At 47.6% G+C, this 13,234-nt stretch overlaps 1 protein-coding gene across 1 annotated transcript; it reads left to right on the top strand.

The window, feature by feature from the left end:
• The first annotated feature begins 7,128 nt into the window (after nucleotides 1-7,128).
• Nucleotides 7,129-9,076, top strand: LOC119176746 (protein fem-1 homolog A-like). Its single transcript, XM_037428104.2, has one exon. The coding sequence runs from the start codon at nucleotides 7,129-7,131 to the stop codon at nucleotides 9,034-9,036; it is 1,908 nt and encodes a 635-aa protein (XP_037284001.2). The 3' UTR covers nucleotides 9,037-9,076.
• The last annotated feature ends 4,158 nt before the right edge of the window (nucleotides 9,077-13,234 follow it).

The following is a 13,234-nucleotide window of genomic DNA, read 5'->3' as shown; positions in this document are numbered from 1 at the left end:
AAGAGTCGATGAACCTGGCCACAGTGTTTTAATATTCGCAACTTTCGGTGACTATATGGGGACATCACAAGAAAATCAAAATGGCTGTCGATACGGTGATTCCCTGTATGCGTGGAGCCTTCATCACAGGTGTCGTCACTGCATGGTTCCCGCCGCTTTCGTCTGGGATAAATTTCCCATCGCATTGAAATTCCTATGCGGGAAGCAGATTATGCTATAGAGTGCATAAAGTGTGGGACACGTGGTGTGATCGCTCATCTGGTTCGACGTTTGACGCGCTCGTGCAGCAGCCGGTTTGGTGACGTTCCGTCGCACTGCGTTGCTGGATCGGGCATGCAGCATGCGTCAAACTCGGCAGATTCTTGTCATCGGCTCGGTCCGGCGATCGTGCGGCCGTACAACAGCACGGGGAAAAGGTGACGTAGAGCCGCTTATGCTACCGGTCGTTTCTTTACCACTCCGATCATTTGACCGAGGATGCCGGTATCGTTTACTGCATGGTTTCATGCCAGTGCAGATGGGCTACAATCGTTTCATTACGCAATCTCATGCATAATCCAATGAACCGGCTTCGAGTGAGATAGGGAACCACGTTGTTTTGGCATTTCGGAGGCAAACATGAGACACTGCAGGCCATCTCGCCCAACCGGCTTACTTTGCTTCGACCTTTATCATTGTCAAGTAAACTGCCTGCGTATCTCGACGAAGGTACAAGACTAGAAATATCAATTATGTTGCTAAACTTTGAGCTCTTTATAGACAGCCTGGCACTCGATCGCGGACGGCTGTAGAGTATGCACAACTGCTGCTCGCATGTGTCGATTGCAGTGAGATATTAAGTGTTTCTCACTCGCGAAGTTGTATTTAGCGTGTTGTTTTAAACCCTGCCCCTCCCTGCCTCCAAAAGAACAAAAAAAAGAACACTCGCCTGTTGTGTCTCAGGATTATTCACCACGGTAGCACAGCACGCTATAAGTGCTGGGCTGCATGATGAGTTCGGTGGAACGGGCTTGATTGCCGGCCATGGGGGTGGAATTTCGACAAGACTAAATGCAAAAGAAAAACCACGTGCTAAAGTTTAGGAGCACTTTAAAGAACGCCAAGGGGTTGAAATAAACCCGGAAGTCTTTACTATACAGCATTACATCACTCATCATATCGTGGGTTTTGTAAATAAAATCTGGGCCGCTATGGAGGATCGGCCTATTTCACTCACTGAGTTAGCGAAACTCGGGATCTTCCCGAGCTCTGGCAACACCCCTTTTTGAAGAGCCAGCATTACGAAAACGCCAAATCACCACTCAGCGCACTGCGTTTCATTGGTTACCATGGGGCCAGTCATCGCGTCAAGGACGGTTGACTGAGATGGGTGGTGTTTTCGAACCAGAGGCATCTTCTTTCATTTGTTCGTCGTTCCACTGAGTGCAGAAGTGATCGATGCAATAAAAGTGTCAGAAACTTTTCGTGATGATATCTTTTTAGAGACACGGGGTTTTTATATTTATTTTAAAGCTTTTAATGCCTGCACTAAATCTGTTTTAGAATGATCGGCACGATGGCCTCTGAGATCAGTACCGGCCGAGCGTCTTAGAACATCGCGATCGCAGCGAAACCCAAGGCCACGTGTTAATAATCATAGTCAGCCTGTACATGATGATGATGATGATGATGATCCTTGTTATTCTGGTGCGAACCCACAGAGGGGGATCGGCCAAGAACCGGGCGGCAGGATTCTAGCGCGCTGCTTGGCCGGTGCGCGTCATCTTTTCTTGCCATCGCACGCTAGCACCCGAGCACGTGCGGCCTGCTAATTAGCTATTAGGGGCGAAGCTCCTTAAGCCATTGGTCTGTCCCTCCTAGCTCGTGGTACGTGATAGCCTAGTTCGATGATGACTCACTCCGCAGGTGTGGACGGACAGACAGACGGACAAACAGACAGGCAATTCAGGTTTACCGATAAAACCCTCCTAAGCTTCACCCCACTCGTCATCATTCCCTGCATCGATATGCTGTGATTTTTTCGGCTGGACGGTATACTTGAATAGTTAGGCCAAGACATGCTATGACCAAACTAATTACACCAAGTCATGGTAAGGCTGAGGTAATAACGCCACATATTGAGAAGACCATGCTAATGAAGCCATGTATATCTTAACCGGGCTAACTTAAGCACGCTAGTTGATGAGAAAACTAAAATATGCTAATTAAGTCGACGTTAATCATAAGGACCCTAAGTAAAACAATGCCAGTTAGGCTTTACTGATATTATGACAATTAGTATCCAGCTGAGCAGGGTTACGTTTAATAGCTTCATACTAATCATGGCCTTGCTAATTGCGCCCGAGATGATTGCCTTATAATTGAAGCCTTATCAATGACGACAGCACGTTAAGCCTCAGCCAATTAGTACAATAAAAGTTAAGACAGAGCTGACACAGTCTTCACTTCAAAGCCGACCATGCACATGAGTAGCCGACCAACTTAAGAAGCTGTGAGAAGCGAGGTTATCGCATGCTCCTCTATGGCTTCAGCCTTGCACAAGTAGAGTAAGCTTACCAAATAACTTTATGTGCAGAGAAGCTGCCACTTAGCGTTCACCGCATCAAACGCTTGACAGTCACACTGGCACCATCACAGTCACCAGTTGAACTCGGTCCTTCCCAGAATCAACGAGTTTGTATCCGAGTTCACGCGTGAATCATTTTGATTGACAGACGTGTGCGGCGAAGATCGGGTACGCCCACCACGTTTGCTCTTGCCGAGGAACAGTACTCACGTCGAGCGGCACGATTTATCTATCAGATTTATCGCGCAGACTATGCACACACGCACGCAGAAGTAAAAGTGATATCACCACGCGGCTACGATGTCTCGCATTCGATTTCACCGCGCTCCCGACGTATCAAATCACAGCCGCGTTGGATGGATGGATGTATCCGGCTGTGCCTTTTAGATCGGGTGGTGGCTCACGCTACCTAGCCATAAAGTCAAGTACAATCACAGTGTGTTTAAGGATTGAATTCCACTCGCGCCTAGATTGTAGCCACCAATCACTTAGCCTCCTCCCGGTTATTTCTACCCGTTTAGAGCTTACTTTGCCTTCACTATCCCTAAACCCCAATGCTTTGAAAAATTCGGCGCCATTATCTTCGACTATATGGTGACCCCCTGTACATAACATCATCAGATGTTCAGCCATTTCCTCCTCCTCTCCACACGCACTGCATACCGTGTTACTCCTTTCTATTTGGCCCAATACATCTTGGGTGTTAAGGGCTCGAAGGTCGATGGCAGGTACGATGGAGGTACTTTACGGTAGCTGGCTCCCCGCCATCATCCACATAGCCGATGCTCGCCAGTGAGGAGACGCGTTCTTAAGTGATTGAACGAAGGTTTATTTACATGATAGTTGAAAGATGGAACTGTACAGAGATTCAGCAGAGCTTCAGCTATGTACCAAGATTGAACTCATGATTCAGTGATTATTTGAAAAATCTTCGGTTTTTATACATACTGTGTCTGTGCCTTCATATTTTGCTCGGTACGTCTTGGTCCGCAATACTCCCGTTCTAGCCTCGAAGAGCAGAGAACTACCCTGAGAATTATAGTAAATATTTTCCCTTGCAATTTCCTGCTTAAAGGTTCGATAGGTCTCCAGTGATGATTTCGTAAGCATTCCCATCTTCCACATGTCCCTCTGTTTTTTTCACCTTCTTTTTACCCGTGTTTCCTTTTGGCTTGGTATTCTGCTGTTGTCTAAATACTTGTTTTGCAATACTTGCAATACAATTTTCGAGTTCGTTTCCTCCATTTGGTATCGACATTCTTCATGTACAAGTAACTGAAAACTTTCCTAGCCTAACGTTCCTCTCCCATTTTTCTCAATCGCTCCTCAAATTCTATCTTGCTTCTAGCTTCCCTGCACTCAAACGATGTCCATCCCATGTCTCCCCGTACCCCCTGATTTGGGGTATTCCCACGCGCTCCCAAAGCAAGTCTACCTATGCCACGTTGTTTTATTTCCAATCTTGCTTGAAAGCTCCCGGCTGCGGCGGCTGCATTTCTGATGGAGGCAGAAACGTTGTAGGCCCGTGTGCTCAGATTTGTGTGCACGTTAAAGAGCCCCAGGTGGTCAAAATCTCCGGAGCCCTCCACTACGGCGTCTCTCATAATCATATGATGATTTTGGGACGTTAACCCCCACAAATCAATCATCATGACAGGAGGTACGTCTGTGCAGCCGCAGGTTGATAAAGAACGAATGCGAAATAGTGGAGTGTCAGCAAGGCCAAGTAGAGTGTAGATAAAAAGAGAATGTTCACATGGTAATTGTTTTATTTGCAATTTACTTCTTAAACGACGCTTTAATTGGTCACATGAGAAATCTTACGTAGACACTGGAAGTCACTACGTGCCCAATAAAAAGCGTTGCATCACTAGAATTTTTTAATGGTTAACTACAAGCCGCGAAAGCATGATGCAAGGTGGTGAGCTTGAAATCTTTGCCACTGGCCCGGTGCAGACTTCGCTGCCAAATTCCTTCCCTGCTCTCTTCGGAACACGGAGCCGGAAGATCACACGACGCAGACTCATCAACGCGCCATGCGGACGCAAGGTTACATTCGTGTGGCATGCCATGCCGGGCACGCCGGCGGTGTTGTGTCATTTCGACGTTTTCTGTATTGCCCTGCCTGTTTCTGAGGGATGGATCCCTCTATGCACGCACGTTTGGAGAGGTTGGCATGGATCTTTACCACGATACTCAGCATCGCACCACTTGAAGTGCTCTAAGGGACGGTCCACTTAAAACACGCCAAACATTGTCAGGGCAGGCATGATGCGAGAACGACGAGAACACCAACGCAAATCGGAAATGGAGGTAGCTTAGTCTCGCATCTCGCTCGATACGAAGTTAAAAAAAATATAACGCACATAGATTCCGTTTGTATGTTTTAATATTTATGTCAACCTTCACCTATCTGTTCAGGCAACAGAGTGCACAAATTACACACGGCGCCACGAATAATTATCGCAGTGTCACGGACTACTTTGACGTACGCAGGGCCATCCCTTGTTGTATACGTAACCTCCACCATGTTGGGGTGCGCGCCCGTGAGACGAGGGTCAAGCGGCGTTCAGTGTGACATTTCATTTCTTTCCTGGGCGCGTGTATCATTGCAAATCTTGGCAGATGAAATCGTGAGCGCCCAGTGAATGGATTCCTCTTGCCTGCTCGAAATTCTCAAATCTGGTCAAGGGCCCTTTAAGGGGTTTACAGACAGAAGAGAAATTATTCCTGTGTGCTTAGCCCAAGTTAATTCGAGGCAAACAGACCCTTCTGGCTTATTAGCTATCTAGCCATTTGCAACCGCGTTGTTTTTTTCAGCCGTGCCGAAAAGAAAGAGATCCAGGAGCCTGTTTATTCGATGATGGATCACTTAACTCACCATACTGGACTAGAAAAGAAGAGACCGTATTCTGCAAACCCTGCGGGAAAGAAGAAAGACATAGCTATACTAATAAACCATCGGCGCACTTATGTCATCATAAACATTTCTGTTTCTTTTCCTGTCGTAGACACAAATCCGACATGTATTCATTCGAAAATTTGAATTTTGTCGAAGTTTATGAAGACTGTATTTACAATTTCGGGGGACCCAAAAAACAGTTTTGCCCGCCTATTTTAAAGACGATAGTCTTTCTTGGGGACCTTCGACGGAAAAGTTTTGGTCTGTCTGTCTGTCTGTCTGTCTGTCTGTCTGTCTGTCTGTCTGTCTGTCTGTCTGTCTGTCTGTCTGTCTGTACATTTGTCTGTTTGTCCGCCCTAACGATACTTCAAACGGCACCAAACGGCCAACCCCATCCGCAGTGCCCACCAATATTTCTCAAGGTTTAGCGTTCATAGTTTTGCGATTGTAAATTTAAAAAGCAAATATTGCGCATATCTGAGGCGCCATAACAACGTGTCTATAATTTGTATGTCTGCCTTTATACTAGAAGAGGCACACACAAATAACTCTAAGGATGGTAGCGTTTAACGCGCTGCGCTGACAGTGCCGCGCGATGCTCAAGAAGGTGTTTCCAACGCTTTGCTACGACGGCACGGTGCGTGGAACCTGCCCGCCGCTTTGCATTCTACACCTTATCACCTCCGTGACAGGCGCGCATCTTTCTCCGCAGTCGCGCACGCCTTCGTTTTCGAAGATAACTGCCAGATGGCGCTCGTGTATAACGTCCTAGATGCGCTTGTTCGCCTCCGTTACACGCTCGAGGCACTCTAACGCAGCGCCGTCAGAATACCATTCACCGATTTTCTTGCACAGAACATCAAATAAAAGTTTTGTTCACTCTCTCCACACGCAAGACAATCGTCTTTCGACGACATTTACAGTGTAACATGTAGATTCGTGCCAATTTATTGTTGTATAAAACCTGGTTTTCAACTGCCTACAAATCCAACCTCTTATCATAACCTAAACGAGCAGGCTTCCAATGTCAAACGTATTCAGGGCGACATACTGGCGACGACTGCACATACTTTCTCGAGCAGTGTTTGCGTGGGCTGGTGGTGACTCGTCACCCCGTAATCTCCCTAATCACGCGGTGACCTCGGCCTTGAGAGATCGACGCGCGATGTGACGCCTGCTCTTGACCCGTACTCGTACGCGCTGCCGTGCCCCTCTGCCCTACACGGTGAACTAGAGTGAAACCCCCGTGTCCCAATGCACGATTCGAGATCCTGGAAAGCAGAAGAAACCTTTACAACAGAGAAACTCTCAAGAAACTGAACACTGCGCATTGCAGTACGGCCAGCGACTCAAGAGGGCAATATGATATTGAATAAACATGGATAGTGCCGAACGTGAATAATAGGAATGTCTACTAGAATGGGTACCATCCAAACTCGCACCAAAGCAAACATCTTGGGACAACCTTTGTAAACTAAAAAAAGATTATACTTTTGCAGACAGGAAATGTTTAATTTAAGCTGGAATTAAGTCATGTCGATCATTTCTTTCTCAACGGTGTAACACGCGCGTCGCTATCATCATCGAGTCAATGGCTGCAGGTCTTTAGCATATTGTAGTTCACGATCTGCGGGACAAGACTGTACCCTTTATAAGGACCATGTCGAGATGTGAAGGTGAGGCTTCCGAACTTGATGAATTATTCGAGAACGTTGTCTTAGAATGTGAGCTCGCCGAGGAAGAGACGCGTCTCTCATACACGGTCCGCAACGAACTAGAGCGGCTGACGCGAGAGCAAAGAAAAGAAATAGTATCACGTGTTATCGAGGGATGCGCCCCTTTATTTGTTGCTTGCAAGAAGGGCAGCGCAAATATAGTGGAATACTTTATATCAATGTGTGGAGCAGACCCAAACCAACGGGGAGTGTACAAGATGACCGACAGCCGCTCGATGCACACTGTGACACCATTGTGGTGCGCCGCGGTTGCAGGAAAGCTGGCTGTCGTCAAACAGCTTATCAAGCATGGCGCGAATGTGAACTGCGTGTCGGACACGGGCTCGACGCCAGTTCGCTCCGCATGCTTCATGTCGCACCTCGAAGTAGTGATGTACCTTGTCGACCATGGTGCCGACATCGCCATACCAAATTACAACGGTGGCACCTGCCTCATCAACTCTGTGCAGAACGTAAGACTGTGCCGTTTCCTGCTGCACCGTGGCGCAGACGTCAATGCGCAGGACGTGCAGGAAAACACAGCGCTGCACTACGCCATCCAGAAGCATCGGCTCGACGCGACGCGACTTCTTCTGCAGCAGCACGCTAACCCGTTCCTGCGAAATCGCTACGGCGATGACGCGCTCCAGACTGCCTGCCTTAATGGGGACGTGGAAATATACACCCACCTGGTCAGCACATTCGAGTACAGTGACGCGCGCCGTGCTGAGGCCAATGAGCTGATGGGCACCACATTTCTGGATAAAGAACATGACGTGCAGTCGGCGCTATTTTACTGGAGACGAGCGCAGACGCTGCGCGAGCGAGAGAGTGTGCCCAAGCCCCTGGGCGCGCGGCGACCAGCCTTTCAGATGGCTGAGGAGTACGTGACCGCCGAGCAACTGGACGCGCTGGCGGATGACCCGGACGCGCTGTACACGCAGTCACTGCTCATGTGTGAGCGCATCCTGGGCCCGCAGCACAAAGAGACCATGTCACGCATCATATACCGCGGCGCTGTGTGCGCCTACAACATGCAGTACCAGCGTTGCGTCGACCTGTGGCAATACACGCTCCAGCTTTACGTCGCCAAGGACACGCTCCTGCACAACGAGGCGGGCCAGTTGATCGCAGCTCTGGCGATCCTCTACCTCGTCAAGCTAGACAAGGGCCAAGTGGGGCATGACCAGCTGCGGCTCGAGGACGTGCTGGCCACGGCGACCCTGCTGGTCGACTGGTGCGGCAAGTCCGCGCGGCTGCTCACCGAGCGGCCCATTTATCAGCCGCACATAAACAACTTTGACAAGCTACTCCACGTGCTCACGCACCTGCTGCACGTGCTCAATGCGCTGCCCAAGCACGACGCCGCGGAAGAGGCGGCTGTGCGGCACCTCGTGTGCTGTGCCTTGGCGCAGCAGCCACGCACTGCGTCCGGTGACTCCCTGCTGCACCTGGTGGTGAGCCGCCAGAATACTATAAAGGTGACATTCTTCGAGGAGGCGCACGCGCGAGTGTTTCCCGACGCGTCGCTGGCCGCCCTGCTGCTCGAATGCGGCGCCGACGTGGAGGCGATCAACGAGGCCCGCAGCACGGCTCTACACGTGGCTGCGCTGCGCAACAACTTCGACCCCGAAGTGGTGCAGACGCTGCTGCACTACGGCGCCCATTTAGACCGGCGCAACGCCAACGGCAACCAGCCGCACCACATGCTGGCCGGCATCAGCGAGTGCATGATCAACCCTCTCGAGCAAATTAACCTGCAGTGCCTCGCCGCCCGCAAGATCGTGGAGCACCGGATCCCCTTCACCGGCGAGGTGCCGAGTGCACTCGAGAACTTCATCCGAATCCACTGACGCCAGCAGGACATGCGAGGAGTGAATGAGTACTTGCCTCTCCACCTACGTAAGATGCAATAGCCATACTTTCGCTCTAGAATGATGCAGATGTGTTGATCATACTTCTCGTTGTTTTCAATGAACATGTATTGTAGCATTTAAAGTACACGACAATGTGTGTCAGAATTTTCACATATTCATTAGTGAATATTTATTATGCTTGTATGTTTATTGTGAGAAACGAAGAGGAGACCCGGACCCAAACGTCTGGCTTTATCGAAGGTGAACGGAACTAATCGAGCCAGCACCCGTGGCTGTAGCTGGCGCCCGCCGCCCCTTCTTCCTCCTTTATTTGTAACACACTCCTGCGGCCGGCAAAGTTGTGCACGTTTTATGAAAGCTTTCAATGAGTCTGCTCATCTTAAACGGCGACGGAAGCGCTTTGCCAACAAAGATAAAACTAAGCGAGGTGGTGGCTTGTCTTGCGGGGGAAGCCGTCCATTCGAACTGTAGCGTGAAGATGGCTTCACCATCACGTTGTTTCCCACTTTTGGGTCACAGTGATGAACAAAACAACTGAACGAGCCAGCGCCCGTGGCTGTAGCTCCTGCCCGCCACCTCTTCTTCCTCCTTTATTTGTGACATTTATTATGCGTATTCTTTGTTTATTACGTTTATAGTGTGTAGTGAGACGCTTCAAATTTATAATGTGGATCATTTCGATGTTTCAGTTACAAGTGTTCTTTCTATCGTCTCTGTGTTGATGTTTTTTTTTATTTTTCCTAAAAGCTACACAAACACGTTTGTTTGGATTAATTTATGTTCAGCTATGCTTTTACGAGCATAATTGTTTTTTCCCTGTGCATTAACCTCTTTATGCATTGTACTTTTTTTTTGCCCGCCCACTGTTTGTTGCAAAAAAAAAGGGGGGGGGGGGGGCACAGACCTTGTGAAGCCGTTATGTGGCTTTTTGTCTATTTTTGTGCTATTGTGCTATCTATCCCATGTATAGATGCGAAATAAAGTTCAACGTTCGAAATATGCAAGTTCACCTTTTTTTTTTTTTGCCAGCCCTCAGAAAAGGCTACCGAGTATAATTTTTTCTCCCATGTTAAAACCATGTGTCCACTAAGCGTTCTGTTGCATCGAGGCTGTGGAACTGAAATAATTGGCTTGCTTAAATAGCAGCAGTCTGGTGATAGACATGGTGAAACATGCATAGTTTTTGTGTACGCCTAAACCAAGTGCCAAAACGATTCAAGATGTGACTGTTGACTGCATTTGTGACCACTCTAGTTCAGGTCCACACCTGAGAGTATGAAATTCTGCATTCTGATGCTACCATCTCGTTAGTCATGGCATCTAAACTGACCAGGACCAACTGTGCAAAAATGACTGTGCAGCAGCAGGACGGAGAGAGGGGCGAGGTCATTTTGCAAGCTGTCAGTTGGATATTCAGCAATGGTGCTGTTCTGGCCTTGTAAATACCTGCCCAGGCAACTTGCCTTTTTATGGATGAACAATTCAATAAAGAATTATTGCAGAATGAGGCGTATTTTCATATATCTTCATAGAATTCCCTAATGAGCATCATGGCTACCAGCACGCATGCTGTTGGTTAGATATTTAAAAAGGGTGTATTTAGTTGATTTTAAGGTGTGTAAAAACACTATCACAAGAGAAGATACGGGACAAAGCGCCATTAACAACAGTTGCTAGTGGTGCTCCGTCCTGCGTCCTCTATTGTGATAGTTCTTTCGTGCCTTAAAACTCGCCCAACAGAAAGTTCTCTCAATAATGATGGATACATGGGCTTGTTGGGAGTGAGCCATTTCTGAAGCTTCCGTGTCGCGCGGCAAAGGAGATGGATTCCAGCAACAAACATTTGACACATGGCACTATGCTTGAGAACAAAACAATTTTCGTTTCCCCAGCAGTATTTGTACCACTCGTGCACTATCACAATATACGCGCATTTCGTTGCACGAAACAACCAAATCGCGAGGCACTTTTCAAACTAGCCTAATCACTTAAGCAAACATTGTAACTCGTTCTCAATATAAAGAAATCGATGGGTTGCCAACACTGGCGTTACCAAGTGCGGCTGAGTTGCCCGCTTCCATAATCAGCTGCGTTAACACACAAGACGACCTGCTCAAGGCGTCTGCTTCACTGAAATGTGGTTTGCACCTGCATTTCGAGCAATGGAGGGTGAAGCAGCTATCAGTCGCCACATTCCTAACTTTGTTAGATTTCTCTCGCAGCAGGCATCTCCCCGCTTAGCCTATGTATCTTTTCCCACATGCAAGGAGAATTCCGTATACCACACATGTGGCACACTCGATTACCTTTTTGTGCTTTTTTTTTTCATTCACATACGGTGGGACTCCTTCTGGCCTCGCGTTCCAATAGAGCTTCACAAGCTTGTTAGGTGCAGAAAAAAACATCACTGTTGCCTTTTTGAGCTACTTTTCTGATTCTATGGAATGCATGGTGGCATGGTTCGTACTGACACTGTAACATGCATCATCTGTATCCCTGGAACACCTTCCCTGTGCTTTTTTAAAGGGGCCTTCCAACACTATTCAAACCCCCCTTTTTTACTCATGTGCTGTATAAACTGAATCACAGACATATCAGTGCAAAAACGACCGTGATAGGGGCACGCATTCCGAAGTTATGAGATCTATAAAATTCAAGTATAAAAGCTTCGAGAGATTCCACGTCTTGGATATTGTTGTTATGCGAAGCACGCGGGTGGAAGGGGACTGCGGCGGAATTTTCTTTTTATCGAGCAAAACGTTACGAAGTGACGCCAAAGATTGGTACAGATGGTATGCACAGACTTACGTAAAAAAGCCGCAAATGTTTCAAATTATCAATCTTTACAGTTGCGTTATGTTTCCGACAGCAACATAAAAATTAGCAACACAACAAGCCGTAAGATGATATGAAGCATGCAGCGTTGCTTGCGCTGGTGCTTGCGAGAATGGAAGACCTAAACACTGCAACATGAATAAACTTCATCGGACTACGCCCCGCAACAATTAAAGTTAACTCGACAAGACGGCATTATCACATAATGTTTATAAAGTTGGATAGCCAGTACTTCAACCCGAGTTGTCGTTTCAGGAACATTAAGGTCTATTTGAAAAGTATATAAGTCCCGAGACGTGGAGTGACTCTGTAATAGAATACTTGATTGCCGCGCAGAATGCTATAGGGTTCGATTTCTGCTCGGGCCATGAAATTTATTCTTTTCGTTCATCCGTCGGTGCAGCGGAGCTTTTTCTTAGTGCTCACCCGTCCAAGGAACCCTCTAACACTTTAGTGACCTCTTAGTTTAACATGTTTTTTTTTCCTATCTGGTTGCCTATAATGAAAGCTTGAGAGATAAGTGCCGCAAGAACGACAGCGATAGGGGCACGCTGCACAAATTCATTCAGCGTCGAGGTATCAAAGTACAATGGAATGATGCTTACCCTCACTCGATTTTTCCTGGCTCACCTGACCGTGTTTCCCTCACCCTATAACGTCGGAAGGCTGCCCAATGAAATGAACTGAGAGCCCTACCGTACAGGAAGCTCGCATGACACATTGCCCGTTATGTCCAACGTATTGAGGACGCCGTTGTGATGGTAACAAATAATGAGGTACCTGGAGAGGGAATGACATGTGCGAAGCGAGCCAGCTCACGAACGCTTCTATAAGGTTTCGTAGCTTTACTGATCTCTCTTTTTGCTATTGCGTCTATATATCAACGCTCTTACGTTTTTTTTTTCTTTTAGTTTCTTCAAACAACGGCACACGAAGCGTCCCTGACGCGTTCCCTCCAGCACCGTGGCGTTCGGCGTATTCTTTGACCAGACTGGTAGTTTTCAAGCTGGAAAAGTCGGAGAGCTTTGTTCTCTTCCGCTTTGATTGAAAAATCATGCTAAAGAAAAATAAATCCAATATTAACCCCTATTTTGATGCAATGCCGCGATTACATATAACGTTACATTTATCCAATGATATGATGGCAACATTCCATCATTATTTCCACTCGCAGCTCGCAATAGTTCCGACAAGCTCAAGTACGAGTTATGCAATCAGCAGACTCAGCATCAATGTTTTCAAGCGTTAGAGGGCCCCTTTAGAATTACCTATGTGTGTTTTAGCCATTCCTGGGTAGATATAAACTGTCAATCACATGTGGCATATACCCGCATACCAA

The sequence above is a fragment of the Rhipicephalus microplus genome, chromosome X, assembly GCF_043290135.1.
Source record: "Rhipicephalus microplus isolate Deutch F79 chromosome X, USDA_Rmic, whole genome shotgun sequence".
In the NCBI taxonomy this organism is placed as follows: domain Eukaryota; kingdom Metazoa; phylum Arthropoda; class Arachnida; order Ixodida; family Ixodidae; genus Rhipicephalus; species Rhipicephalus microplus.
This window is presented reverse-complemented; position numbering and strand designations above follow the sequence as displayed.